This window comes from Notolepis coatsorum, assembly GCF_963971535.1.
Source record: "Notolepis coatsorum genome assembly, chromosome: 16".
In the NCBI taxonomy this organism is placed as follows: Eukaryota; Metazoa; Chordata; class Actinopteri; order Aulopiformes; family Paralepididae; genus Notolepis; species Notolepis coatsorum.
The window spans coordinates 71,872,074-71,899,913 of NC_140180.1; the positions used below are offsets into that span (position 1 = coordinate 71,872,074).

Genomic DNA, 27,840 nt, shown 5'->3' on the forward strand with positions numbered 1-27,840 from the left:
TTTCAGAGTTTCCTGCAGGGTATTCCATAGGGGCAGAAAAGCCAAAAGCAGATCTACCAAATTCAGTACAAACTCTAGGCACTACGTGTAAGCCAATCACTGGATCGTGTACGACCACGTCCAGTGGTCCATTCCAATAAAGAACTAATATAATTTGGACAGTCTCTAATTATGGCTTTATAAAGAAACATATTCCAATGCAACTTATGTCTCTCTGCCAGAGAGGCCCACCCGACCTTATTATATCTGACTGTATGTACATGCATGCATCTACAGCAGGGGTGGGCAACTTTGTATATGGTGAGGGCCACAAAATGTCCACAATCAATCTGGGGGGCCGCATTGTTTATCGGCAGTCCCGCCAGTAGTACCCCATCACTCAAATAGCCCTAATAGTCACAAGCAGTGGTGCGTTATTGAAATCATCTGGGGTGACACGCACCACGTGCACGCGCGCTCCCGGCGCGTGCGCGCGCTCCCGCGAATGCGCATTTAATGTCCCCTCGCTTGGGCACAGACTAAAGACAGTGCCTAATTGCCTCTACGAATGGAATGTAACACATGTCTTCACAACAAGTTAGGTGTGAATGCATCTGAGAACGTATTTAACACACCTGACGACCGGCGCTATTGATATGCAAATAGCGAGTACTTATCATGGGGTGGCACGGAGTGCAACCCCGTCCCATGAAGAACGCATGCCTGGTCACAAGGTATATAAACAATTATAATTTGTTGTAACTTTGTTTTTATTCCATTTCAAATGCATTTAGTAATGCAATTTCAACTTTATGAATTTATAAACAGCTGAATTTAAAAGTATTGCTGTGTAACCCCAAATATATACAAAAATGATCAATTATAATTAAGGCTTCTAATAAAATAAATGTATGAACTTAAAGCCCACTGCTCAACAAACACAAAGCAGCATTCCTGCTGCATTTCACTACAACAGTAAATCAAAAGTGCAATAATAAATGATTTTGTTAAATGTATAAACTTTTATCCTGCTACTAAACAAAACATTATAACACTGAAATGCATGTTATGGATATGAAGCACTCAGGAATGTTTTGTTTAGTAGCAGGATAAAAGTGTATACATTTAACAAAATCATTTATTATTGCACTTTTTATTTACTGTTGTAGTGAAATGCAGCAGGAATGCTGCTTTGTGTTTGTGTTATTAGTGTTATCTGAACACTACAAAAGTAAACAAGTAAAGTGCAAGTAAAGTAAAGTGCAATACTACATGCCTCCCATTGACCCTTTATCAAACTGGCATGACATTCACCCTCGCCCCACAGTGGGTCAATAATGGTTATAATAATAATAATAATAATAATAATAATAATAATAATAATAATAATAATAATAATAATAATAATAATAATAATAATAATAATAATAATAATAATAATAATAATAATAATAATAATAATAATAATAATAATAATAATAATAATAATAATAATAATAATAATAATAATAATAATGGTCCCCTCTCTACACCTCTCCATCATCTCCCCCCCTCTCTACACCTCTTCATCATCTCTTCCCCCCTCTCTACACCTCTTCATCATCTCCTTCCCCCCCCCCCCTCTACACCTCTTCATCATCTCCTCCCCCCCTGTCTTTAATGAGACACTTGTGGTCTCTCTTGTTGGCGCACAATAGCAGGAATGTCAACTTCAATGTTTGTGCATGCAATCTGCATCAGATGAAATAATGTTTCATCCAACAGCCTGGTTCTCTCCTTTGACTTGATGTGCTTCATGTTTGAGAAATTGCTCTCACATATGTATGTGCTCCCAAACATACTGGCCATAGAGAGGGCAAAGTCCCTGAGGAGTGGGAAGCGGGGCTCAGGTAGCCGTTTCCAAAACGAAATTCCCCTCTCATTTCTCTTTGCTTGAAAAAAAGGATCCGACTGTAGCTCGCACAGTTCAAGCTGCAACGGTGGGGGCTGCTCTGACACCGTAGCGGTGAGGGGGCCGACAAACAGCGCTATCCGTGACTGCATGCCGTTGAAATCTTCAAACCGATCATTGAATTGCATTTGCAGTGTTTCAATGTCGCTCCTGTACTTTCCGACAGCTCAGCCATCGGATTTCTGTGTGTAGCTGCAAGTCGCCATAATCAGTGTCCATCTCTTCCAAAAAGGAGACAAACTTTCTATGGTTTAGTGACCTGTTGCCTCCACGAATTAGATTGGTAACCTTGGTAACCAAATCCATAACATGGCTGTAGTAGTCAAGCTTCTTGGCACAGAGAGCCTCCTATATCAGATAAAAAAAAAGAAAAACGATTTAACGACTCTCGCATATAATTTTACTACACTCGACTCACATTGGTCATTATTAGTGACCCACAATAGATGGAAATTATGTTAGCGAACTTACCTGATGTATAATGCAGTGCAGCATTGGACACTCAACGCCACTCTGCCTTAGAAGCCCGGCGAATCCTGTGCGTTTTCCTTTCATTGCCGGTGCTCCATCGGTAACAACAGCCGACAGTTTATCAAAACCCCCATATTGCTGCACGGCACTTTCAACAGCGTTTCATATGTCCACACTAGGGCTGACCCCTATTAGTCAAATAGTCGACTAATCGATCGAAAGGAGCCATAGTCGACTGCCAACTATTCTTATTCGAATACAATACAAAAAAATAAAAAATAAAAAAAATAAAAAAATAAAAAAAATAAAAAATAAAAAAATATTATATATATATATATATTTTTTTTTAATATTGGCCTGGGGCCGCATGGAACGTCGGTGAGGGCCGCATGCGGCCCGCGGGCCGCCAGTTGCCCCTCCCTGATCTACAGTATGTGTGTTTGCGTGTGAAGCTATCTAAGCAAATGAGATGCAAAACATCATAGCCCATCAGGCTGGTTTACACTCTGAGCTACAAACATCAACGATCGTCAACCCTGATAAGAGTTGTTCTGTAAATACTCACAACACATAGATATGAATAAAAAAGCAAAATGTTTTAACTGCTCGGTGGCTTCGGACGCACTCAGAGGTTTCCAGGAATGTCAGTGAGTTGCTTTGTTTGTTTGTGTGGCCTCTTTGCTGTCAGGAGCATGTTACTGCTGTGATATAACAAAACTATCCGCTTAGCAAGGAAAGACTACTTCTCTAAAATTATTACAGAAGACTGGAAATTTCAGAATCCTTTTTTCCACTATTGATCTGCTACTCAACACTTCCCCCACTCCTCCGCAGTCCTCAACAGTTAAATGTGAAGAACACTATTTTTTACAACAACAAAATAACTTTGATCAGAGCCAGCATTAATCATGATGGAAATAAAGCTGATTACAGCAAACTGCGCAATGTAACCATGAGAAGATTCACATGCATCACATTAGAGCTTTGCAAAACTGAAAACTGAATGTAACTCATCCACCTCAGACATTGATCCTGTACCTACAGCATTATTTAAACAGGAATAGTGTTTCAAGCCCTGTGCTAGATATCATCAACACTTCCCTAAGAACTGGTATTTTCCCAGATGTCTTTAAAACAGCAGTTGTAAAACCCTTATTTAAAATAAAATAAACTAGCTAGTAATGCACAGGAAAACTATAGACCGACATCCAACCTCCCATTCATTAGTAAAGTACTCGAAAAGATAGGTTCACTTCAAATGAATTCCTTTCTTGAAGAAAACAACATCTTAGAAGAATTTCAGCCGGGGTTCAGAAAATATCATAGCACTGAAATTGTTCTCACCAAAATAATCAATGACCTCAGACTAAACTCTGACGAGAATAAGGTCTCCATCCTTATCCTGCTAGATCTCAGTGCAGCATTCGATACAATTGATCATGATATCCTAATCAATCGTCTTGAAAACCTTGTCGGTGTCTCAGACTACTGTATGTGCTAAACTGATTCAAAAGTTAAACATACATCAGAGGGAGGAAGTTCTATGTTAAACTAGGAGGCCATATGTTTGAGATATGACAACACAAGGGAGTTGCCTAGGTCCTTTACTCATTTCCCTTTACATGTTACCACTGGGTGATATCATCAGAGAACACAATGTAGGTTTCTACAGCTATGCAGATGATACACAACTGTACATATGCTGAACTAAATGATACAGCTATAACGATAGGTTATGTATATAACCTAGTTATATGAGTACTAGCTGAGCGTCCTGCTCTTCGCCATCGAGATATACCTCATCTCCAGTACCTAGTGTACTCCATCAACAAATAAAAACAATACACCCAGCACCTGCCAGGCCCCGCCCTAGTGACGTACTATATAGCACTAGGCATGGTCACCACTCGCTCTTCCTCGGAAAAAAACGTTTCCAAAGAAAAGTTTCCCCAAGGGACCTCAGGGCAAGCTAAGAGCAGGACGCTCAGCCAGTACTCATATAACTAGGTTATATACATAACCTATCGTTATATTAGTCGTACTGGCGAATCGCGTCCTGCTCTTCGCCATCGAGATATGGGGACAGAGCAGACGCGAGGACCGACAAATGCACCCCCTGAGGACCCGAAAGCCCACATCAGGGGGGAGGGGAGTCCCGTCACCCCATCTTTCCTAATGAAGAGGGGGCGGCAGTCAACTCCACCCGAGTGCGAACAAGAGGGAACTAGAACCTCTTGAACGCACAGCACAGGCGGAACCACGTGTGACACAACACATTGTGGCCCACACCCACACACCCCTGCTACCCCACCAAAGGACGGGAAGCAGGAGAGGTTCCAGACCTCAGAACCGCCTGGGAGACAGAACCCCCGGTCATGTCCTTACGAAGGGACCCGGGGAGGACCACGAAGCCGCAGCACAGATGTCCTCCACCGAAGCCCCACCCAGCAGGGCGGCAGAGGCCGCCACCCCACGAGTGGAGTGCGCCCTGACGCCCCCAGGGGGAGCCAGCCCGGCCAACGTGTAGCAAAGGGCAATGCCCTCGCACAACCAATGGGACAGGCGCTGTTTCGACAGTGCCTTACCAGCACGAGAGCCACCGTAACAGACAAAGAGCTGATCGGTAGCCCTGAGGCCCTGAGTACGGCTGAGGTAAATCCCCAAGCCCGGACAGGACATGACAGGTGAAGGCTCGCCTCCAACTCACTAGCGTGAGGAGGCGGATGAACGCCTGAACCATAATATCCCTGGAGCGGAAAAAAGCTCCGGATATTCTCTGGCACGAAGACTGGATTAGGCCTCAGAGTGGCACCGCTATCGAAACGAATAGACAGACACTCAGGCCGCACCGAGAGAGCACAGAGCTCACCCACGCGCTTAGCGGAGGTGACAGCCAGCAGGAACGCAGTCCCAAAGGCCTTGCTCAAGAGGCTCAAACGGGGCCCCGGACAACTGACCGAGGACCAATTGAAGATCCCAACTCTGAGCCAGAGAACGTTTCACCGGCTTAAGGCGCCGAGCACCAAGCAGTAAACGCTTCACAAGAGGGTGGCCTTACACCACTCTTGGAAAATACGCCACCTACCCGCGTAACCCGCGATAGTGGAGGGAGCATGCGCGTTCCGGATGGTACCAACCACAGAAGGATCCATCCTCTCCAGACTCACCCTCTCACCAGCCAAACCATCAGCAGCTGGCCCAGCACAGGGAACTAACACAGAGACCTGTGCGCTTGAGAGAGGGCCCGCAATGACCAAGGAACAGGCCATGACGGGATACCAAGAGCTGGATCAGGACCGGGAACCACACAGCTGCGCCCCGGTCCGGCGCAATCAGGATCAAGGACCTGCGCTCCTCAACGTACCCGCCCCAACAACTGACCTAACAGATGTATGGGGGAAAGAATCCCAGGCGGCACGGCATCGGTCCCAGACCTGCCTGACTATGTCCGGACGTAATCCCCACCCGTCAGGGTGAGGACCGCCCCGCGACATTACACCTGTACCCACATTCACCCTGCCGGGGATGTGGAGAGCCCTCAGGCCGCGCAGATGGAGAATGCCCATAGCCAGCCGCCCGCCGCCCGGTGCAGACGGGGGGAGCGTACTCCTCCCTGTCTGTCGATATACGACGCTGACGTCGTATGGTCCGTCCTGATCAAACACCGTTTGAGGACCAGAAGGACCGCTTTCAATACCAACACATTGAACATAGCGCAGACCGGGCAGCATGGCTTGCCAGCTGCCCCCTACTGCGTCTTCCAGCGAGGGAAGCGTCGGTAAAAAACGTGACGTGTAACAGCCTACAGCCCATGGGGACCCCCCTGGTGAGGACCCCAGGCCCTCCCCAGGGGGCGAGGTCCCCCAGTACTGACACGGGAACCTTAGCCGCTTCCACTTGCCTCTCACTGGTCTATTTCCATACCGGAAAAGAACCACCTCCGTAACCTCCTCCTGGGGTGAAGAGGAGGCCAAGAGGGACCACGGAATGAGCAGATGCCATCATACCGAGCAGGCGTATCACGGACAGCGCCGTAACCGTCCTAGGACGGAACCTCCCAAGCGTGTCGACAACACGCTCTGAGAGGGATGCCCATAGCACTCCACCCGTTGACTGGGAAGAGGAGTACTCTACTTCCAGTCTACAGCAACCCCAGGCTGGTAGGAAACCTGCCTGGTATGAGACCTGACGATCCACCTTGACCGCCAAGGACCAGAACGTCGTCAGGGCAGAATACACTTCGTAACCCCTGACGACGCAGAGGCCCCAGTGCTGCCTCCACGCACTTGGTGAAGATGCGGGGAGCCAGAGAAAAACCGAACGGCAGCCTCTGGTACTCATACGCTAATCCCGCAAAGGAAGCGTAGGTAAGCCCTAGGATGGAAGATCGGGGATGCGAATACGCATCTTACAGGTCTATGGAGGAGAACCAGACCCCCACCTGACAGTGTTCAACAGGTAGGAGACGATCCAAAAAAATGCTGAACCTTCCCATGGGACAGGTCCAGCATGGGTCTGACACCCCCCCTCCCGATTTCTCAGGCACCAGAGAACACTGGGAGGAAAACGCCACGACAATGGCTTGCTTCGTCCACAAAGATTGGATCTTCTTGACCAGAGCTGTCATTGCTGGTGACCCTGACAATAGGGTCTGTACCAAACCCGAAAACAGGTGGGGTTGTGTAAATACAAGTCCCCGCCTCAGCATTCTCTCCATCCACCTCGACATATGGTACTGCTGTAGCCATATGTGATGACACCTCCAACGCACCCGCCGCCATGTGGCGCAGGTCCGCTAGGAACTGTAGATAGGCGGCCCGGTCCCACCCGCTGTGCGTAGCCAACCCTGGACCCGTGCGAGCAGAGCGTTCCGTGTCGGGACATCTGACCCTGACACTACCCACGAGGCAATCGCACCCAAGGGGGGACCCCGACAGAAAGGGCCGGTTTGATACGGGGGAAGCTAACATCAGTCTAGGTGACAAAAGCTCCCCCACTGAACACCCCTCCAGAACATGCTGAGGAGTTGTTCTGCAGCCGGACATGCAAGGTGTGAGGCCCCCATGGGTTCCTACACACTGTAGCCCTGCAGTGATATTACTACCACCCAAATCACGCGCGCCTGCGAGACCACTGCCAATCTTTCAGGAGTGGGAGGCACCAACATGATACCCGGCCTGGCGAAGGCGAGGTCGGGGAAGCCCGCACTGTGTGCCTCAAAAGGTTTCGAGCCCCCCTGCTGACAACACTTGTAGTTGACAGACGTAACACCAGGCTCAACCAAACACAGCTTATGGTGTGGGAGCCGCTTGACAGCACAACATTCTCAGGGACAGACCCAGGCTCAGCCATCAACTGGGTGTCAGCCCCTGTCCCCATGAGAAGCGAAACGTGGGGCCGCATGCGCTTCAACGAAGGCTCGCGGCCCGCACCCAAAGGAAACAAATCAGAGCCCCTTTTCCGCTGATGTTGGGGAAGGGAGTGATCGGAGAGCGGGCTGCTTGCGGCAGGACGGCGACGGCTTGTATATTCCAAGCCGAGCTCATCCAACATGGCCGATCCCTCGGCCGCCAAGGCTGTCGGCCTTGTGGACACCTGTCGATTCAACGCCCAGGATACCTCTGGCGGGGGAAAACATGGCCGCCTGTCGAGGGCCTCGCCATAGCCATGCGCGGCGTGAGGCGGTGTGGGGCCTAGGACAAATACCGCCCGCGCTCCAGCGGAAGACCAAGATCCTCTGCGGAGAGGGGAGCCCTGAGCGGTTATAGCTTGCGGCTGGGTCAAAGCTAATAACATCAACAACCTCGTGCGATGTGTCGACGTCAGCTGACCCTCAAGGCCCCGCCACCAGACACCATTTTTAACAGAAAAAACAGCAATTCGAACACAGTTACTAATCGCTGCCAATTCCATACCGTGGCGGTACAGGCTTTAACGGCCTACCAGCCACTCGCCGGGCCGACCCACCTCATGGCGTCGGCCGGGGCGGGGCACTGTTTCAACATGTCAAAAGCAAAGGACTGATGCTAACACGGAGCACCCACCAGTGGTGGTTGCAACCAGCAACCTCCACTGTGGTGTGCACCATGAAGGGGTTAATGAATAAATGAACTAACACCAGCAATATACTGTAGAATGGGCTAGCCCATGCACACAACGTTAAAGGGATGTGGACCAGAGCCAGTCCCACATTCATTCATAATATTCACAAACAGCACACCAGCCCTAGACCTCAGCCCATTTACCCATGAAGAGGTAAACAAAGCCCCCCCGCAATACTCCCCCAGTAGACACCGATTGACCGTCAGCATGAATGGTTAAGAGGAGGGAAGACTGTAGTGTAGACAGACATTCCCGCAGCAGGGAGACAAAACAGAAACAGTAGCCCAACATAGCATAGCGTTAGCCGCGCGCTCCAGGATAACGGGGAAAACAACAACGTTTACCCAGATATCCCGCCGCTTGCGCCAATACACAACTCGGTTGTCTCCCGGGACAACTCGAGCACATCACAAACGCCAGCATTGTCATGCCTAGTGACATCCCACAGCGGGGAACAGTAGAACAGTGACCCAGCATTATAGCATTTAGTATTAGCAGCGCGCTCCAGGACAGCCTGGGAAACGTCCACCTCAGAGGGACGTTTACCCAAACATCCTGCCCCTGGCGCCGATATACAACTCGGTTGTCTAACAAAACAACACGCAGCAATACTAACACCAGCGTTAATGCCTAGTGGCGTAGATCCTACCTTGTGTGAGGTAGCTCGATAGCTACACCTCACACGCCGTCCCTCTGTCTGCTGTCAACAAGACGAGGAGACTACAGACTCGACGCTGAGATGCATCGAAATGCATCCCGCTGCAGAGTCGCAGAACCCATACGAGCGCCGTCAGAACATGCCGCGAAGATTCCAGGGGTAGACAAATCTCCGGTAAGCACTCAATATTACGTAATTTCTCTAAACTTTTCATGACAACTAGTTGCATAGGGTGCACGCATCCGCTATGATGAAAACGAAAATAGAGGAAGAGCGAGTGGTGACCACGCCTAGTGCTATATAGTACGTCACTAGGGCGGGGCCTGGCAGGTGCTGGGTGTATTGTTTTTATTCGTTGATGGAGTACACTAGGTACTGGAGATGAGGTATATCTCGATGGCGAAGAGCAGGATGCGATTCGCCAGTACGACTAATATAACTCCATTACCGATTGCTTATTGGCAATAAATATATGGATGAGTAAAGACGTCCTGAAACTAAATGAGAACAAAACTGAAATTCAAATGATCGGCCCCAAAACAAAAAAATAAACGTTAATTAAGAACCTGGATGGATTAACCCCTTGGATCAAATCTGAGGTCACACGTGTTGGGGTTATCATAGATTCAGAACTGAACTTCTCATATTAACAAAGTGACCAAAACATTGTTCTTTCATCTCAGAAACATACATGTAGCAAAAGTACGACCATTTATGAATCAAAATGATTCATGCATTCATATCTAGCCGGTTAGACTACTGTAATGCACTTTTCACAGGTCTCCCGAGTCCCTAAGAAAACCACAGAGAGGCTTCAGCTCATCCAAAACTCTGCAGTCCGACTGCTAACCAAAACCAAAAAGAGAGAGTACATTAGTCCAGTCTTATAGCTGCTTTACACGTCCTGTAACATTTAGAATTGACTTCAAGGTCCTTCTCCTTACATACAAAGCCCTAAATGGACAGGGACCTAGATACATTGCCAACACCACCATAAATTACATGCCAGCAAGAACGCTGCGAGCCTGCGATCATCAGCTGCTGGCAGTGGCGGCCGGTGGGTACTTCGCCACTAGGGGCGCTATACCAAACATTTTGCAAAATGCAAACATGTACAGTACAGTACCACGCAACACTCATGGCAAGACGTGAGCGATTCGACTCACGCTCACGGCAATGAATCGGCTCTTATGAACGAGTCGCTCAGCTGTTACTACAACAACACACAACCAGTCAAATAAAGTATAGTCTAGACTCTAATTCACAACTTGAAACACAATATATAAATAGAAAAGTTAGAAACAAAACTCGCCCGTCTACAAACACAGGCAGATCTCTCCCTCTCTCCTTCTCTCTCTCACACACAGCGCGACGTGGAATCGATTCGTTACACAATCAGACCTATTATATACCAAGAATAACTTCAGTATGAGTACAGGGCTGTACACATATTTTGCATATTGTTAAACGAGCCAAGGCTAGCTATTAAACTATCGATATGAATCGAAAATCTGGGACCCTGATGTAAACAAGACAAACGTCTTTCTCTGGTCTGCATCCCCTTAACAATTGTGTGTATTGAGCCGTACTGTATTGTACCCATTCTGCAATCTGTTAATAAAGTTCTCATTCATTCATTCATACATAGACGATATTGAACAAGCCATAATCCACGTATTTTCAATCCGAGAGAGCTGCAGTAGTTAAATCAATGAGCCATCGACATAGTCAGTGTGGTAAGTAACGTTATTATTGCATCCAAGATTGATACACGGCTGGCTAGGCAGTTGGTAGTCATAGTCTTGTGTTATAAAATAAATAAACAATCATCAATGTCTCGCTTCATGAATGGCCAGCAGTAGTACTGCTCCTAAAAAAAACTATTTACAAACGTTAACGTTAAGCACAGAGAGAGAGAGAGAGAGAGAGAGAGAGAGAGAGAGAGAGAGAGAGAGAGAGAGAGAGAGAGAGAGAGAGAGAGAGAGAGAGAGAGAGAGACTCACTGTTTAGTTGAAACGTCCAGGGCAGGAGAGCTTGATAAACGTGTGTAATAATCCGCCATATAGCTTGTTAGCCAAGTGTTAGCTGAGCTCGTTAGCACAACACTCAACAAGTACATTCCTTTGTCCATTTCCGCTCGAACAGACTGCAAACTACCTGGCGTTCTATCGCCATGCTCTAAGACAAACTCTAACCTTAACCAACTTTGAAAGAGTGCCTAAGCTTAACAGTCTAAAGAACTTGCAGTCACGGCACGCTCGTCTAAGACGAACAGCTGCATGCATCTCACAACAACACAACTATCTCCACCGACCAACCTAGGACCAACCTAGGAACCAAGCTAGAAGCTAGAATTGGAACATTAGAAATTGGATTCGGCCAATCAGAGATCGTCTCTGTGAAATTCTGCCATGGAAAAAAATACTGGCGTCGGCCAATCAGAGAGCGTCTCCGCGAAATGCGGCTATGGAAATTCTTCACGGAAGTTCACGCTGCTGCCTAGACCGCTTCAAATCGCGCTCGGATTCCAACATAATAGTCATATTTCAACGCACAACGCCGTATGCACTGATTGGCTGTGACGGAGACAGCGATCAAACTGTGACGCGCACTCAGAGCGCTATCGCTTCTAGCCCGGGCGAGAAATACGAGAAAATTAAAAAAAACGTCACTTCCTGCTCATGAAAACGATGTTTTTTTAATTTAGATAATAACGTTATATTGTGCATTGGAAATACAAACATACTTAAAATGAGTAAATATTATTCATTTTAAACATGTTTATATTATTTATAGGGCTATAAAACACAAAAACGAAAAAGTTTTATTGTCTTCTTCTGTGATTTAACAGCAGCTGGCCAGCAGGTGGGTCGGCGCTCTTGCGCCCCTAGTGGCGAGCCGCCACTGGCTGCTGGACTACTAGAGGCTCCCAGAAACAGTCAAAAGAAGATCGGTGATGCAGCCTTTGTCAACTACGCCCCCAAACTATGGAACGAACTGCCCAAAAACATCAGGGAAGCCAACTTGCTAAATATCTTCAAAAGATAACTTAAAACCTACGTATCTCTTTGCTCAGGCATTTAAATGAAACATCAGGAAGACTTGATATCTTGACACAAATTGTATTTTGCCTGCACTATTCTTATCCTTCCTACTTTTATGCACGTCCTGTGAAATTCATGTGTCAGTTCTATGCAAATTTGTATCTTACTACTTCTTATGCACTCTAATTTAGAACCAAACACCATCTCCGCTGTGTTAATAGCGATGCACTGCTCTGTTGTTCTATAAAGCAAACTAGGACTGAACTTTGTAAAGAAACTCAAAGTGTTAAGAGCGATGCTGTGAGGTTTTGTCCGCTGCCCACCCACTCGCTCCGTTCCTTTAAGGTATTTTGTTAAATTAATTGCATTCCGCGCCTCACGCTTCTTTCCTGTAAGATGCCGTTTGATTGGTGCTCTCCCAACCACACGCTTCTGGAGCAATGATCAATTTCATCCCGCAGCTGTCACAGCTTGTCATTAAGCGCCCCGTGGCTTTAAATACCCTGATCTCCCTAAGATTGATGTTGGATCGTTTTGAAACATTCCCTGCATTTGCCTGTTCCTTCCTGTCGCTGCTTTCCCTGTTCTGTTGCTTCCCAGGACTCTCGAGAAATATTCCGTTTGGAGAACCTGCTTCCCCGTTACGAAGCGGCCGCCTCGTTTGATCTGCCCGCTTTACGCATTGCGCTCTGGTGAGTTTTTGTAAACAGTCTTTTTGATCAATCGTTTTTTGTGTGTTTGTAAAGCACCGAAGAGATCCCGTTTTTGTTCATACTGTTCTCACCTTTTTGTCTGTTGGAATTACACGTTTGGATTACCTAATTGTTTTCACTCTGGACACTGCTCACTGTGTGTTTCACACCGAAGATCTGTCACTTGGATTATTTATTTGGACAATTCACCTCACCAGTCACCTGTCAGTTTCAATTGTGCGCTGAGCTAACTCAGATCTCTCTCTCCCTCTCCGCCTCCATCCGGAGTATATGCTGGGAGGATCTGCAGAGCGGCTCAGACGTCACGGACAAATTCCACAACATCACCTTCTGGGAGAAGCTGCAGAGCAGCAAACATTCCTCACATGCCTGTTTCCCAGTTTGTTCTGTTCACCACCTAATTCATTCTTGTTACTCAGTAAATAAACACGCCCTTGATTTTGGCTAACTCTGAAACAACTCTCTCTGTGTCGTTTGCGTTTGGGGTCGGTTTCAAACCATAACAGATGCACTGCTCTGTTGTTTATAAAGTGTTAAGAGTGATACACTGCTCTGTTTGGCCGCCTATAGACTCATTACATCAGCACTGATTATTGTATTGTAAATTAGGGCTATTTTTTTTAACAATTTTATCGCACTGCAGTACTGCATTATTTTACTGTCTATTCTGTCTATTCTACTAACTATTTTATTGCACTTTTTTTTACTATGTCTATTCTATTTTATAATTTTTATTACTACCTATTTTAAAACTGAATCAAACCGTAAACAGAGATGCCTATTGGGATGTTAGATCCTAATGTGAAAAACTGCTATTTGCCTTACCTTTGTATGCTTGTTTTATATGTCTGTAACCAAACACTGTTATATGTCTGCACTTTATGCTCATTTTATGCCTGTGTTTTTTTTTACTCCTGTGAAGCACTTTGAGCTGCAATTTCTGTTTGAAAGGTGCTATACAAATAAAGTGTATTATTTTTGTATTACTGTCAGTGACTGAATGGTCTGAATACTGGTGGGTAAACATAGCTGTAGTTATGTGAGCCAGAATGCAAAATACCAGGGCCCTGGGCATACCTAAATAAGATAAGATAAGATATTCATTCATTGATTCCCTTGGGGAAATTCATAAATCCACAAATGTTGACTACATCCATAAATGTAGTCAACATATTATGGAAAATGGGTTTTGACTTATCTTTGTGTGGATTTGGTAGTCTGAAATGTTATTTAGGCACTGGGGGAAACAACATGTGTAGGCCTACTCCTCGCTGTTTGGCCAGAGTTTTTAGGTCTTTAGGTTTAATTAATTCATTAATTAGATGTAATTTAGTTTGGAGCCAGGAAAACGACTTACCTAATGTACTGCCCAGTTTGTAAAAGTGTATTCCTCTTTGGTGTGGTGGGTGGCCATGGCCAGGCAGGGAATGATCAATTTAAAACATGGCTTGTGCTACACCCACCAAAAACATGTCCAATACCAGCAAAGAAAGAGGTGGTGGGAAATATAATTAGTTTGTCATCTTCCACAAGTCAAGGAAGTCATAAAAGTGTTGAAAAGAGACATATTATGTCCCTTTAAATGTAAATAATTACAGCTGTGTTTACCCATCTATGACATCATAATCCGTGCTTCATACTATAGTAGCAAATTATAGTATGCAACGGAGATTGGTATGAATACCAAAAGCACCAACATTTTAAGTATGGAGGGGGCGGTTGTTACATCATCATCAACATCACAATTCTTTGCACCAGGTCATTCTCAGTGCCATTTTTGGTTTGAGGTCAGCTAAGGTTTTCCAAACAAACAACACAATGAAACAACAACATACTGGCCACTGAAGCATCATTTGTGTGTTTTTTGGCTAAACTGACAGTATCCCCGATTACATAGTTAGCAAGTAGAAACAGCTCTGGCTGTAACATTTTCTTCTGCATGGTGTTATGAACGGCCACTTCACGCCAAGTATGCTGTATGTAGTATGTCGCACATACTGCACCCATGCACGGAACAATAAGCTCCAACAGTATGTAGCATGATGTATGTATATACTGTATGTAGCATGATGTATGTACTTTATATACTGTATGTAGCATGATGTATGTACTTTATATACTGTATGTAGCATGATGTATGTACTTTATATACAGTATGTAGCATGATGTATGTACGTTATATACTGTATGTAGCATGATGTAGCATTATGTAGCACCAGCCAGCTTTGGCCGGTGTTTGTCTCAGCCGGGGTCCAGCCAGGTTTGGTCAGGTTCTAAAGACAATGGAGATGCTCACCGTGTGCCAGACAGGCCACAGCACGGATAAACCCTGGCTAGTGGAGACAAGGTCACAGCACGGCTAAACCCTGGCTAGTGGAGACAAGGTCACAGCACGGCTAAACCCTGGCTAGTGGAGACAAGGTCACAGCACGGCTAAACCCTGGCTAGTGGAGACAAGGTCACAGCACGGCTAAACCCTGGCTAGTGGAGACAAGGCCACAGCATGGCTAAACCCTGGCTAGTGGAGACAAGGTCACAGCACGGCTAAACCCTGGCTAGTGGAGACAAGGTCACAGCACGGCTAAACCCTGGCTAGTGGAGACAAGGTCACAGCACGGCTAAACCCTGGCTAGTGGAGACAAGGCCACGGCACGGCTAAACCCTGGCTAGTGGAGACAAGGCCACGGCACGGCTAAACCCTGGCTAGTGGAGACAGGGTCACAGCACGGCTAAACCCTGGCTAGTGGAGACAAGGCCACGGCACGGCTAAACCCTGGCTAGTGGGGACAAGGTCACAGCACGGCTAAACCCTGGCTAGTGGAGACAAGGCCACGGCACGGCTAAACCCTGGCTAGTGGGGACAAGGTCACAGCACGGCTAAACCCTGGCTAGTGGAGACAAGACCACGTCACGGCTAAACCCTGGCTAGTGGGGACAAGGTCACAGCACGGCTAAACCCTGGCTAGTGGAGACAAGACCACAGCATAGCTAAACCCTGGCTAGTGGAGACAAGGACACAGCATAGCTAAACCCTGGCTAGTGGAGACAAGGTCACAGCACAGCTAAACCCTGGCTAGTGGAGACAAGGCCACAGCACGGCTAAACCCTGGCTAGTGGAGACAAGGCCACAGCACGGCTAAACCCTGGCTAGTGGAGACAAGGTCACAGCACAGCTAAACCCTGGCTAGTGGAGACAAGGCCACAGCACGGCTAAACCCTAGCTAGTGGAGACAAGGCTTAGGACTGTTGTTAATTAACATAGGACAGCGGTTGAACACACAACCATATTGACTGTATTAAAAATGTCTTTTCTCCAGGTACCAGCGTCTACTGTGGGCTTCTGCTGTGTTGCGAGACTGTAGTACGGAGAGCTCCTAGCTATGAGGAACAGCGCCGACACACACCTGTCCTCTGAGGACTGACAACTCCCCATTGGTCAACAAGGCGACAGACACTTGGCCCTGACCGCTGGCTGAACCCGGTGGGTTGGGGCGGTTCTCCACCCTTGGATTAAGATGAGTATAGCCAATCACAGCTGTGGAAACAGTGATGACCTGCGCAGCTACCAGCACCATCTCTACACAGTGGTGTACAGCGTGATCCTGATGCCAGGACTGCTGTGCAACGTGCTGGCGCTGTACGTGTTCCGGGTCTACGTCAAGGAAACCAGGAAGGCTGTGGTGTTCATGATGAACCTGGCTGTGGCTGACCTGATGCAGGTAACTCCTGTCCTGTGACATCGTCCTACGGAGCTTATGGATTCTATACAAGGCCTAATTACCTCAGGCCTGCAGGCAGCGGCCAAGTGGCCCAAAGGTCATCCACCAAAAACCAGAAGTGAAGCCCACCATTCTAGGGTTAGCTCCTGAATGGAGAACACAAACAAGCCTGTAAGAGGGGCACCTAGGGCTCACATGGGCCCCCAACCTGCCTGGGTCACTAGTCTGATTAATGTGGGCCTTTACAACCGTTGTATGTCTCTCACTATCTGAAATGCATCACATCTTAAAGGGGCACTTTTAAGAAACAACGTTGATTTATTTTGCACATAATCTCACACATTTACCAAGGCTCTAAACTGTTTTGCACACATTAATTTAGTTATTGACAGTTATTGAGAGTTAATGGGTTTGAATATATCCTCCAGTGATGTCACCAGAGGACACAAAATCCTTGTGTTTTGTTAATTACAACTAACTGAAATTATGTAGATTAAATAATAGCAACACAATAACACATACTGTAATACAACACAAGGCCTCACTGTCCTCTGATGACATCACTGGAGGAGATTCAAACTCAATAACTGTCAAACTAAATGAATGTGTGCAAAACAGTTGGGAGCCTTGGGATATGTGTGAGGTTATGTGCAAAATAAATCACCATTGTTTTTCCGCGAAGTGCCCCTTTAAGTCGTGTACAGTATAGTATAACCTTAAAGGTCTACTGAGGCACCATGAGTCCTGTCTCACTGGAGAGGGGCCTTACGAAATTAAACTTGTACCACAATATTCTCTATAGACTATATAAACTCATACTCTTCCAATATTGATATATATCACGATATCTGTTCACACGTGCAAAATCCCAAGATAGAGAATCAAACTGCTGTTCATCACGTTGAATTGCATAAGGATAAGGATAAGGATGAACTTTATTAATCCCCTTGGGTAAATTCGGCATGATCATATAAAGTCTAATAACAAACCAATAGTTACAAATATCATCCCCTAAAATACTGAAGAGATCTAATTTTGAGAAATATCAGATACACTGTTGATTTCATTCATGTAGATGACAGAATTGTGTGCAGCGATATGCCGATATCACATAATATGATCCCCATATGATAAACGATCATAATCATATTGAATTATGAGTCTAGTGATAGCTAAGAACTGGTTCCTCTCTCATTTTCATACTTGTGGTGTTATTAATATGTTAGATAAGAGGAACTCTAGTATCCCTGGGGGTGGACTTGCGTTGTTGTCAAGTATACAGTATTGTGGTGTAGTGTGTGAACCATACCATGGTCTTCGGGGGAGCTCATTCTTTTTCTTTCGGGGGGGGGGGGGGGGGGGGGGGGGGGGTCAGCAGCGCTGCGCGTGCCTCACAGGGAGGACTTTACTGTGACGCTTGCTGACATAGGCTATAGGTATGAGTAACGTTACAGAACCGCACATGGTCCACACCACACAGGTGTCTGCATGCATGATGAAGACGCACATATTGAAATACACATGCTCAGATTAACCCCTCTGATCCAACACTAAAATTCACTGGCTGCTTCGCCTTCTTTGTAAAACCAAAATTGGTTAGAAGGCTTACTTCTTTGATATTTCGTTTAACTTTTGACATTATCTGACCTGAAGTCTGTATTTAATTTTTTTTTAAACGGCGGGTGAAGTTTGATTTGTGCCTGCAGGCTGCAGCGCCGCCACGCTCCGAATGGTAAACGCAAGAATAGCATGCATGTTGCCATCTATTACGAGTAGGGTATATCTGCAGTGCCGCAACCCCATAGATTTATGCTATTGTCTATTACGGGGAATTAGTGCGCAAATCATTAATCATACATCAAAATAGCCTAATTTTATTATTATACACGATGATGACAATACAGAAAATTACAGAAAAATTAGAAATGCATGGCAAAAATAGCATTTATTGTCAGTATTTTAGAGACCCCCCAAAAATTCACAAATCATGTTTTCAGGGGGGCTGATGTCTCATATAGGGGAGCCATGGCTGCCCCAGCTCCCCCATGGTTCGCACCCTGGTGGAGTGGCTGCATTTCTACATTAATACTCTTGTCTTGTATTCTTCAGTTTTCTTTTTTTTTATCTACTTTTTTTCTGTGATTTTTCTCCCCATGCCAATTTACCTCTTGTGCCAATTCTACCTCCCCTGTCCTGATCGTTGCTCGCATATGCCCCCCACTGGCCGGTTGTAGGGAGGATAGAAGCCTTGCATCACATGTCCCCTCCGATACATGTGGAGGCAGCCTGTCACATCTTTTCACCTGCCAGCGCGGACTCTCATTTGGCGAGGAGTAACGTGTAGGAGGCTCACACTGCCCCACCATTTTCCTGACTTTGCTGTGCAGGCGCCCCAACCGACCTGTAGGAGTCGCTGTTCACAACGACCAGACTACCACCCTTCGACTTCCCACCAGCTAACTCTGCCAATTGAGTTAGTATGACGGCCGGCCCAAGCCGGAGGCAACGCCGACAGCCGGATTCGAACCCGGTGTCTCTTGCGTTGGTGACGAGCGCAATGTCCGCTGCGCCACCCAGCCGCCCTTATTCTTCAGTCTTTCATTGAAAACACAGGATTGTTTTATGCTATTATGGATACATTCTTGGCCCTCAGTCACATCAGGGTAGTTCAATTCCTTTTATATGTTGTGGAAGGTAAGGTAAGGTCAACTTTATTATCCCAAGTAGGGAACTTTGAGTGGCCAAAGTGCAAAAGTACAGTAAACAGACAGTCACAGGAACAGTCCCCTATATGCAGTCCCCTAGCATAGTATAAAAACACACAAATATTGCACCATACCGATTATTGCACAATGATTACCATTGCACATAGCCCTAGTCAAACTACTGTTAGATCAGGTGTTGTTCTGTCCCTTTTATTTAAAGGAACACGCCAACATTTTGGGAAATTAGCTTACCGTCTTCTCCAGAGAGAGACAAGAAGATAAATACCAGTTTCATCTCTGTCTGGCTGCATGTTAGCCTAGCTTAGCACAATGAATGGAAGCGGACATGACCGGTTAGCCTTCGGGAGAGGTGTTAGTTGGACAAACCTAGGCTAACCGGTCATGTCGGCTTCCATTCATTGTGCTAAGCTAGGCTAACATACAGCCAGATAGCTTTCTACTGAACGAGGAGGAGAGGAAACTGGTATCTATCTTCTTGTCTCTCTCTGGCGAAGATGGTAAGCGAATTTCCCAAAATGTTGGCGGAACACAAGACCAAAGTTGTAACCCTGCTGTGCCTGTGTCTGGTCTCCTCAGGTGCTGTCCCTCCCTCTGAGAATCTACTACTACCTGAACCACACCTGGCCGTTCGGACATCCCCTCTGCATGTTCTGCTTCTACCTGAAGTACGTCAACATGTACGCGTCCATCTTCTTCCTGGTGTGCGTGAGTGTGCGCCGCTGCGAGCTCATCATCCGCCCGCTGCGGTACAACTCGTCCAGGCGGAGGACGGACCTGTTCATCTGTGCCGCCGGCTGGCTGCTGGTGTGCCTGGGCTGCCTGCCGTTCCCCCTGCTGAGAAACGCCGACCATCAGCCTGACTTTGTGCCCGGTCATTCCACTCCTCACCCTCGCTATCGAACTGAAGCCTCTGCCCTCCTCGCCGTCTCCCACCCGTCCCCGTCCCCTAATCCAGTCGTGAGCCCCGTGTGTTTCTCAGAGCTGCCCATGCGGACTATCAGCGCTCCGGCGGCTTGGGCCCTCCTGGTTGTGGCAGAGCTGGTGGGCTTCGTCCTCCCCTTGGTCCTGGTGGTGGCCTGCGCCTGCCTGACCGCCGGCAGCCTGCGTGATCGGGGGGACGGCGCCCCGCATGACCACGGGGAGAAGAAGAAAGCGCTGAGGATGGTTTTAATCTGCGCTCTGGTCTTCCTACTTTGCTTCGCTCCCTATCACATCACCATGCCCCTGGACTTCATGGCCAAAGCCGACGCCCTGGGCTGCACCCTGAGGGAGCTGGTCATGCGCTGCCACCCGGTCACCCTCTGCCTGGCCAGCCTCAACTCTGGCCTGGATCCCCTCATGTATTACTTCACCACGCACGAGTTCTGGAGACGCCTGAGCAAGCCGGAGATACCGGATGGCTCCAGCTTGGCCCGGCGCTTGTCCTGCATCACTGCGGACAGTAAAGCCATGACTGACGACTGACAAGACCTTAAAGTCTTCCCCAGAGTCAGACAAGAAGATAGATACCAATTTCCTCTGTCTTCAGTACAAAGCTATCCGACTGCAAGCAAGCCACAAATGAATAGAAGCGGATATGGATCAGCTAGCTTAGCTTAAGGAGATCCGGGAGATTTTTTACTAACAGCTATAGGCCAATTGGTCCATATCGGCTTTCATTCATTTGTGCTAAGCTAGGCTAGCTTTGAGCCGGATTTCAGCTTTCTACTGAATGCACAGATAGAAAATTGGTATAGGCTATATCTTCTCATCGGACTCTGAAGAAGACGGTAAGTGCATTTCCCATAATGTTGGTCCATTCCTTTAACCAAACTTCAATTCTCAACCTCACGTGTGACATCACTTAGGACGTAAGCCATAGGATAACTTATTTCTTAGGACAATGAAGCAACGACCACGCTAAACAAACAGTGTATGTATGTGTTATCAATGTGAATTCCTCTGCTTTATAAAAATACATGTATTTTCTAGACCAGCGCCTGTTCTTTCTAACCTTGGCCACTCTTACTTTCATTGTGGCCTGTTAAGAGTTTCTATGTGCCAGTGAGTGTCTACAGTGCGCTGGAAACTCCTCCAGCAGATACACAAACTCAATATCTGTGACAGATATGTGTAACTTAGTGGTTTATGTGTACGACTAGATGCAGTGTGTTATTTTAGAGGTTTGTCAGCTTTTACATGGTAGTGGCTTCCTGCTACTGTCCGAGCATAAGTGAGGTGAAGATAGTTTCTCATGATAAGCCAACAGAACAGTATTAGTTTGTTTGTTTTATTTAGATCCACATCAGCTTTTGCATAGCAGCAGCTATTCTTCCTGGGGTCCAAAAACGTACATGGTGACAACACGAAAATATACATTCACACTCAGTCACTCAAAAAATAAATAAACAATAGAAAACACACGTAAACAAAACAAACACACTGCAATCAGGCAAAGCAAACAGACGGGCTCCGAATGAATCCATCCTGATCTAATTAATAGATAAATATAATTTAACATAGATAACCCATATACTGTAACATTACTCCCCAATGATGACATCACAGCAAACATATTTGAACACCCACGGAAAAACCTCAACAGAACATTCAAATGCAAGATTTTTTTTTAAACACCACAATTCATTTAAAAATAATTATAATCTTTAATATTTTCCTTAAAACCATATATATTATTATGTTGTATAATATGATTTCGGAATAAAGTCCATGTTACCATAGGGAGGTGTAGTGGTTACGTCATTGCTGTTTCCGGCCGGTCCACCACCTTGAATACGCAATGTATTCCCCCATTTCTAAATCAACTCGTTTAAAACAAATAAAGCATGAACATTTGCATGGTGTAACCTTCTGTGCTTATTCAACCACAATATATAGCTCAACATGAAAATATTCGCAATTAATCGTAAAAAAAAAATCACAGAATTTTTTTTCAACCAAAAATTATAATGTTAGTGATAGAAGGGAACTCATTTTGTGCAAAAATGGAAAGCTTTCCAATGTTCACGAGGCAGAATTGTTACAATAGCCGATAATCGATTTTCCCATTCCCAATGATAAATCCCTATACGGGTGGAACTTGCGGGCGGTCCAAAGTGACGCCAGACTACACCTCCCTATTGCTCTGTATATCACAACACGTAGTCTTTGACGCACGTAGCTAGAATGTTGGCAAAGTGAAACAGCCTCCTCTTTTCCCCCTCTAGACCAAAATAGAAAAGAAAAACCACACAAACCTTGTATAGGTAAAGAAATTCCAACTTTATTCCAACAACAAATACAAAGTGAAATTCATATAGACGAGTTGCACACAACACTGTTATCTCTCACGAAGACATTCCAGCGTCTTCAAAAAAGTGTCCTGTCGAAAAGCCTGAACAGAAACACACACACGGTTTACCAGCAACACACCTCTGCCTCCTGCCTGATTGTCTTTCCGTGCCGCAACTAACCTCTCTTAAGTGTGTTCAGCAACCCCTTGTTCTTACCTCGTTTCATCACAAATGGAGATTTTCTACACAAACACAGGTCCTGTTCAGGTATGACATCATCATCACGTTTACATCATCACACAGCGAGACAGTAGAGGGTTCTGGGAGTAGCAGGGCAGCGATATCTACTAGGGCTGTGGGCTAGTGGGCCAGGGGTGTGTGTCTGTGTGTGTCTCTTTCTCTCTTACCGGTAATAAAGAAAACTAAGAACGTTTGTAAAAGTCCAGAATAATCAATCAATCTAAGGTTCCCTCATACAACACTGAATGCTGGTCTGAATTTGGTCAGGGTTAAGACCGAATGCTCTATAAACCCTATTTATTTTTTATTTTTTTTACATCTCGTCAAAAATAGGGAACAGCAGGCAGACGCACAGACGGACAGATTTGATATGAACAAACGTTTCAACATTATAAGGATTATGCACCAGAATTGCTTAACGACGGAACTCTCTCCCTCAGAGGTGATTCGGCTTGGTAGTAGGTATCAGGACGGGTATCAGGACGGTGTAGTAACACTGAATCACAACAAAAGAATGGACACTCTTCAGTAAAGCCTTAGTAAACAGGATGGATCAGGTGACTACAGTAGTACGGGGAGTTAACATGAGCAAGAGCAATACAGGCAACAGAGTAGAACTAGGGACTAGGCTATTATAACGCTGTAATTTAAACTCACTTTTCACTGGGGCGTAAAAGCAGGAGAAGCAAAATATGTCAGTATCATTTTATACAAAAATATCTTTCTGCTACTGGACAACCTTCCCTTCTGGACAGCCTTCCCCTCTATTCCCTTTCCCCACCATCCCTCTTTTCATCCCTCCTTCCCTCCAACCAAATCTCTCTCTCTCTCTCTCTCTCTCTCTCTCTCTCTCTCTCGGTGGGGCCTCCAGCCCTTCTCCTGAGCGCCTTCCCATCAGATCTTGCAGATCCTTGTCTCCGTCACAAACTTGTTCTCGAAGTGATGGATGGTGAAGCACTCCTCAGTAGAGCGCTTCTGTTTTCCACCTCCTGACACACACACACACACACATATCACCATCACCATCATCATCATCATCATCATCATCATCATCATCATCATCATCATCATCATCATCATCACCATCATCATCACCATCACCATGTGTCATAATATGTGACCTTTAGGAAGGTCAAAAACACATACTGCCGCGTTTTGCCGTGTCTCTGATTGAAACAGGCGGGTGGGGGCGGGGCTTAACGCAGGGAGGGACGTGATTTGAACATTGACCGAAGATAAAACGCAGAGTGACAGGGATGATAAGTCTTTACTTTACCGTGAGGAATTATGGGAATAAAGTTTTACACGAAGTGGGGGAAGTGAGATTAGTTTCACTGGATGTAGGATGGGTGAGTAATGAAATGTGACACTTTCTAGTTAGAGAGAACTATTTGAAAGATTTTAATATATAAAATATAAGAAAATGCTATTTTTGTCCAAGAATGTGCTTTGATATTTTGATGGAGGCTCACGAGGGAACAAGATTAAAGAAAATGGTTCTTCTCCACTTCATACGTGTACACAAGCGACAATGGCGCCTTCGTGCACCTGCTGGCCACAAGTGGTACTGTCTCTGTGTTTTCAATACATTTCCCATGAGCCTCTTTGCCCATTGCAGATTAATTTTGGATTTTGTTTGATTGTTTTATCTTGCAAACTTTAACTTTTTTGTTCTTCACTGGATCTGTTTTTGTTGATTTTTGATTGTTGATTTTTTTTTTTTTGGAAAACTTTAACTTTTTTGAATTAGTTTTTTGAATTAGGGGTAGGTTGCTCTATAAGCCTTCGGCTTCAAACCTATCCTTTTCGTTTGTTTATTTGTGAACATTCGAAAAATTATTTGTTTGTTTATTTATTTGTAAACATTCTAAATAAAATAATTCATTCATTCATTCATTCAAATCACGATTATTAAACACGATTACTCATTGATTTGAGAACATCATAATATGACAACTTTGTTTTACCTTTCTTTTTTACCACAGGCTGCCTGAGCGTGTGAGAGCAACGTGGCATGCGGCACAATCACCGTTTTATCTTGATTGTGTTTTCATGACCGCGACCAGAAGCCAAAACCGTAATTGAAATTGAAACTGGATTAATTTCCCAGCTAAGTCGTGCCCATCCTGACCTGGGAGGTCAGAGCGGCGCTGCATCCGGTACGTCTCCTTGCCCTCGCACAGCCGGCGGATGTAGGAGCCCAGAGGTTTGACGTCATCAATACGCTCAGTCACCACCAGGTCCTCCTGCACCAGGTAGCTGCGGTAGGAGCCAGACTGAGATGCAAAGAAGAGAGAGAGAGAGAGAGAGAGAGAGAGAGAGAGAGAGAGAGAGAGAGAGAGAGAGAGAGAGAGAGAGAGAGAGAGAGAGAGAGAGAGAGAGAGAGAGAGGGGGGGGGCATTATTAGCACTGCAGCAACTAGTCTTAGAATCCACAATAGAAATATATCTGAAAAATACAATTCAGTGTATAGATACATTTACCTCCGTGAAGACTGCTTGACACTTGCGTAGAAGTTTACGGAACGGAAGTGTTGCGATGATACCGGTATCACTATCATACATGTTGTGAAAAGACATCATTCAGACTAGAAGGAAATGGGTCTGTCAGGGTTCAGCTGACTTTCAACTCAAGGAAATAGAAGTTCTTTAACACTTTGATTGCCCAACCCGAGTTTTCCCGCGGGTTGAATGCCCACTTTTTTTTATTAGCGATCTGAAATCATATTTCATCAACCGAGTCTACCGTTGGAAATTCAGCCACTCCAGGCGCTCAGATGTGAAAAAAGCGCCCCCTATCGTCTCCCAGATGGTAATTCACCCTTTTGGATTGAACTCAATGAAAATGAATGAGAAAAAAAATCCCTGACTCCACATTTTACTTCTCACTCACGCAGCCGGGGTCGATCAGCTCCACTAGTGAGCCTCAGAGCAGCGGGGATTATGTGTTTTTACAGTATACACAGTGAATCAATAAAAGGATCGATTTTTTCGAATGACGATCATGAATTGGAATAATCCATTTGGATACCATCTGATCTCAGGTAAGGAATCTATGTTACCAGTCTTAGGATAATCAGACTCGTTTTCACGGAGATATAAGCTTTTATGTGATTATGTGATATGGCTGATTGACTGTGCGAGCAGTCAGGAAATAGGAGAATCGATTTTCAGCTTGCGGCCAGAGCGTGCGTGCGTACACATGTACTATCGATAATCTAGCGTTTATTTGAGGGCGATTCATGGATAGGCCGAAAAATGACAACGTTCTGGAATATTCCAGTAAAGGGCGATTATCATGGAATGTCTTCATTTTTCCATGAAAACGAGTGCTTTTCAAAATGCTAGAAAACGGAAATGAAGCGATAAAAAAACAATCTGCTACGACAATGTTGACTGGAAAATGAGTCTTTGATAAGCGACGGGCAGATTAGACACATCATTTAAAACATAGATTAGGCGATATTAACGTTAACATTGAAGTGGTGCTGTGCATTCAAGGAGGTAAAAAGGAATTAAGCTTGGGCAGTGAAAGTGTTAAAGTGACTGTAAAAAAAAATAACATTTGGCTTGAGAAGGCTACTAATAGATCAATAGATTAGCATGATAAAGGAATGAGAATGAATCCTTTATCGTTAGCTAATAAACAGCTATGCTGTATTTATTTATTTCCAGGGATGATGCACATTAATCAACATTCCTGTAATTGTGCCAGTTTTAGCCAGCCGGCTAACTCCCAACTGCAGTCCCTCTGCAAGATGTCCCTGTCTAACTTTTGAATTGATTGAATTGATGGTGAATTCAGCCAAATCCTGGTTTCCATTAGATTAACTATCAGCGGGGCGCCACGGTGGCACACACCACGTACTTCGTTTGCAGCGTAATCGCAACGTCCTCAACCCACCATGAGCTGCATGACCTATCAGCATGAAGACACCATCACACCTCAACCCACCATGAGCTGCATGGCCTATCAGCATGAAGACACCATCACACCTCAACCCACCATGAGCTGCAGGACCTATCAGCATGAAGACACCATCACACCTCAACCCACCATGAGCTGCATGACCTATCAGCATGAAGACACCATCACACCTCAACCCACCATGAGCTGCATGGCCTATCAGCATGAAGACACCATCACACCTCAACCCACCATGAGCTGCATGGCCTATCAGCATGAAGACACCATCACACCTCAACCCACCATGAGCTGCATGGCCTATCAGCATGAAGACACCATCACACCTCAACCCACCATGAGCTGCATGAAGAGGTCCATGAGGTCCTGAGGCGGCAGAACCACAGAGGTGTTGAGGGGGATGACGAAGCAGGTCCTCAGAGTCAGGTCCAGATATGCTGTCAGCTTCTACTCACACACATACACATACAGGCATGCACGCACACACACACACACACACACACACACACACGCACGCACGCACGCACGCACACACACACGCACGCACGCACGCACGCACGCACGCACGCACGCACACACACACACACACACACACACACACACACACACACACACACACACACACACACACACACACACACACACACACACACACACACACACACACACACATACACACGTATATGCGGTTCAACATGGTCAGAATTAGAGCTGCTGAAATAATCAAATAATTGCATGGTCTCAATGATACAAGATGATTTTATTGTGGATTAGAGACACAATCCAAGGGATAAAAACATAATAAAATGCAAGCACTTATTTCCATCATGGTCCCTGGTATTATAAGATAAAACAGTTATTTAGTGTGATTGTGATTTTGTTTTATTTTCTCCTTTAGAATCTTAGCTCTTCCTTTTGAACTTGTTTCTTATGTTTTTTTTTATGTTTCATACTGAGTGAGGTATTTCCTGAAAAGATTATAAGCACATTTCCAGTAAGCACTAGGTGTAAAAAGGTCCACATTTGTACAGATCTGTCGAC

The 27,840-nt window shown here is 45.7% G+C and overlaps 2 protein-coding genes across 2 annotated transcripts in view; one reads left to right on the forward strand and one right to left on the reverse strand.

Moving 5' to 3' along the window:
* Positions 1 to 21,439, forward strand: part of gpr174 (G protein-coupled receptor 174) — a 37,725-nt gene extending 16,286 nt beyond the window's left edge. The window contains exons 2-3 of the mRNA XM_084331884.1: positions 16,236 to 16,637; positions 19,940 to 21,439. Coding sequence (XP_084188010.1) covers positions 16,434 to 16,637; positions 19,940 to 20,827 — 1,092 coding nt within the window. The 5' untranslated portion in view covers positions 16,236 to 16,433 and the 3' untranslated portion in view covers positions 20,828 to 21,439. The remainder of the gene's footprint in view (positions 1 to 16,235; positions 16,638 to 19,939) is intronic.
* Positions 21,440 to 22,600: 1,161 nt separating this feature from the next.
* LOC311242670 (integral membrane protein 2A-like) overlaps positions 22,601 to 27,840 on the reverse strand; it is a 9,054-nt gene continuing 3,814 nt past the window's right edge. Inside the window, exons 4-6 of the mRNA XM_084331670.1 lie at positions 27,136 to 27,246; positions 25,007 to 25,151; positions 22,601 to 23,864 (exon numbers count right to left, since the gene is read on the reverse strand). Coding sequence (XP_084187796.1) covers positions 23,770 to 23,864; positions 25,007 to 25,151; positions 27,136 to 27,246 — 351 coding nt within the window. The 3' untranslated portion in view covers positions 22,601 to 23,769. The remainder of the gene's footprint in view (positions 23,865 to 25,006; positions 25,152 to 27,135; positions 27,247 to 27,840) is intronic.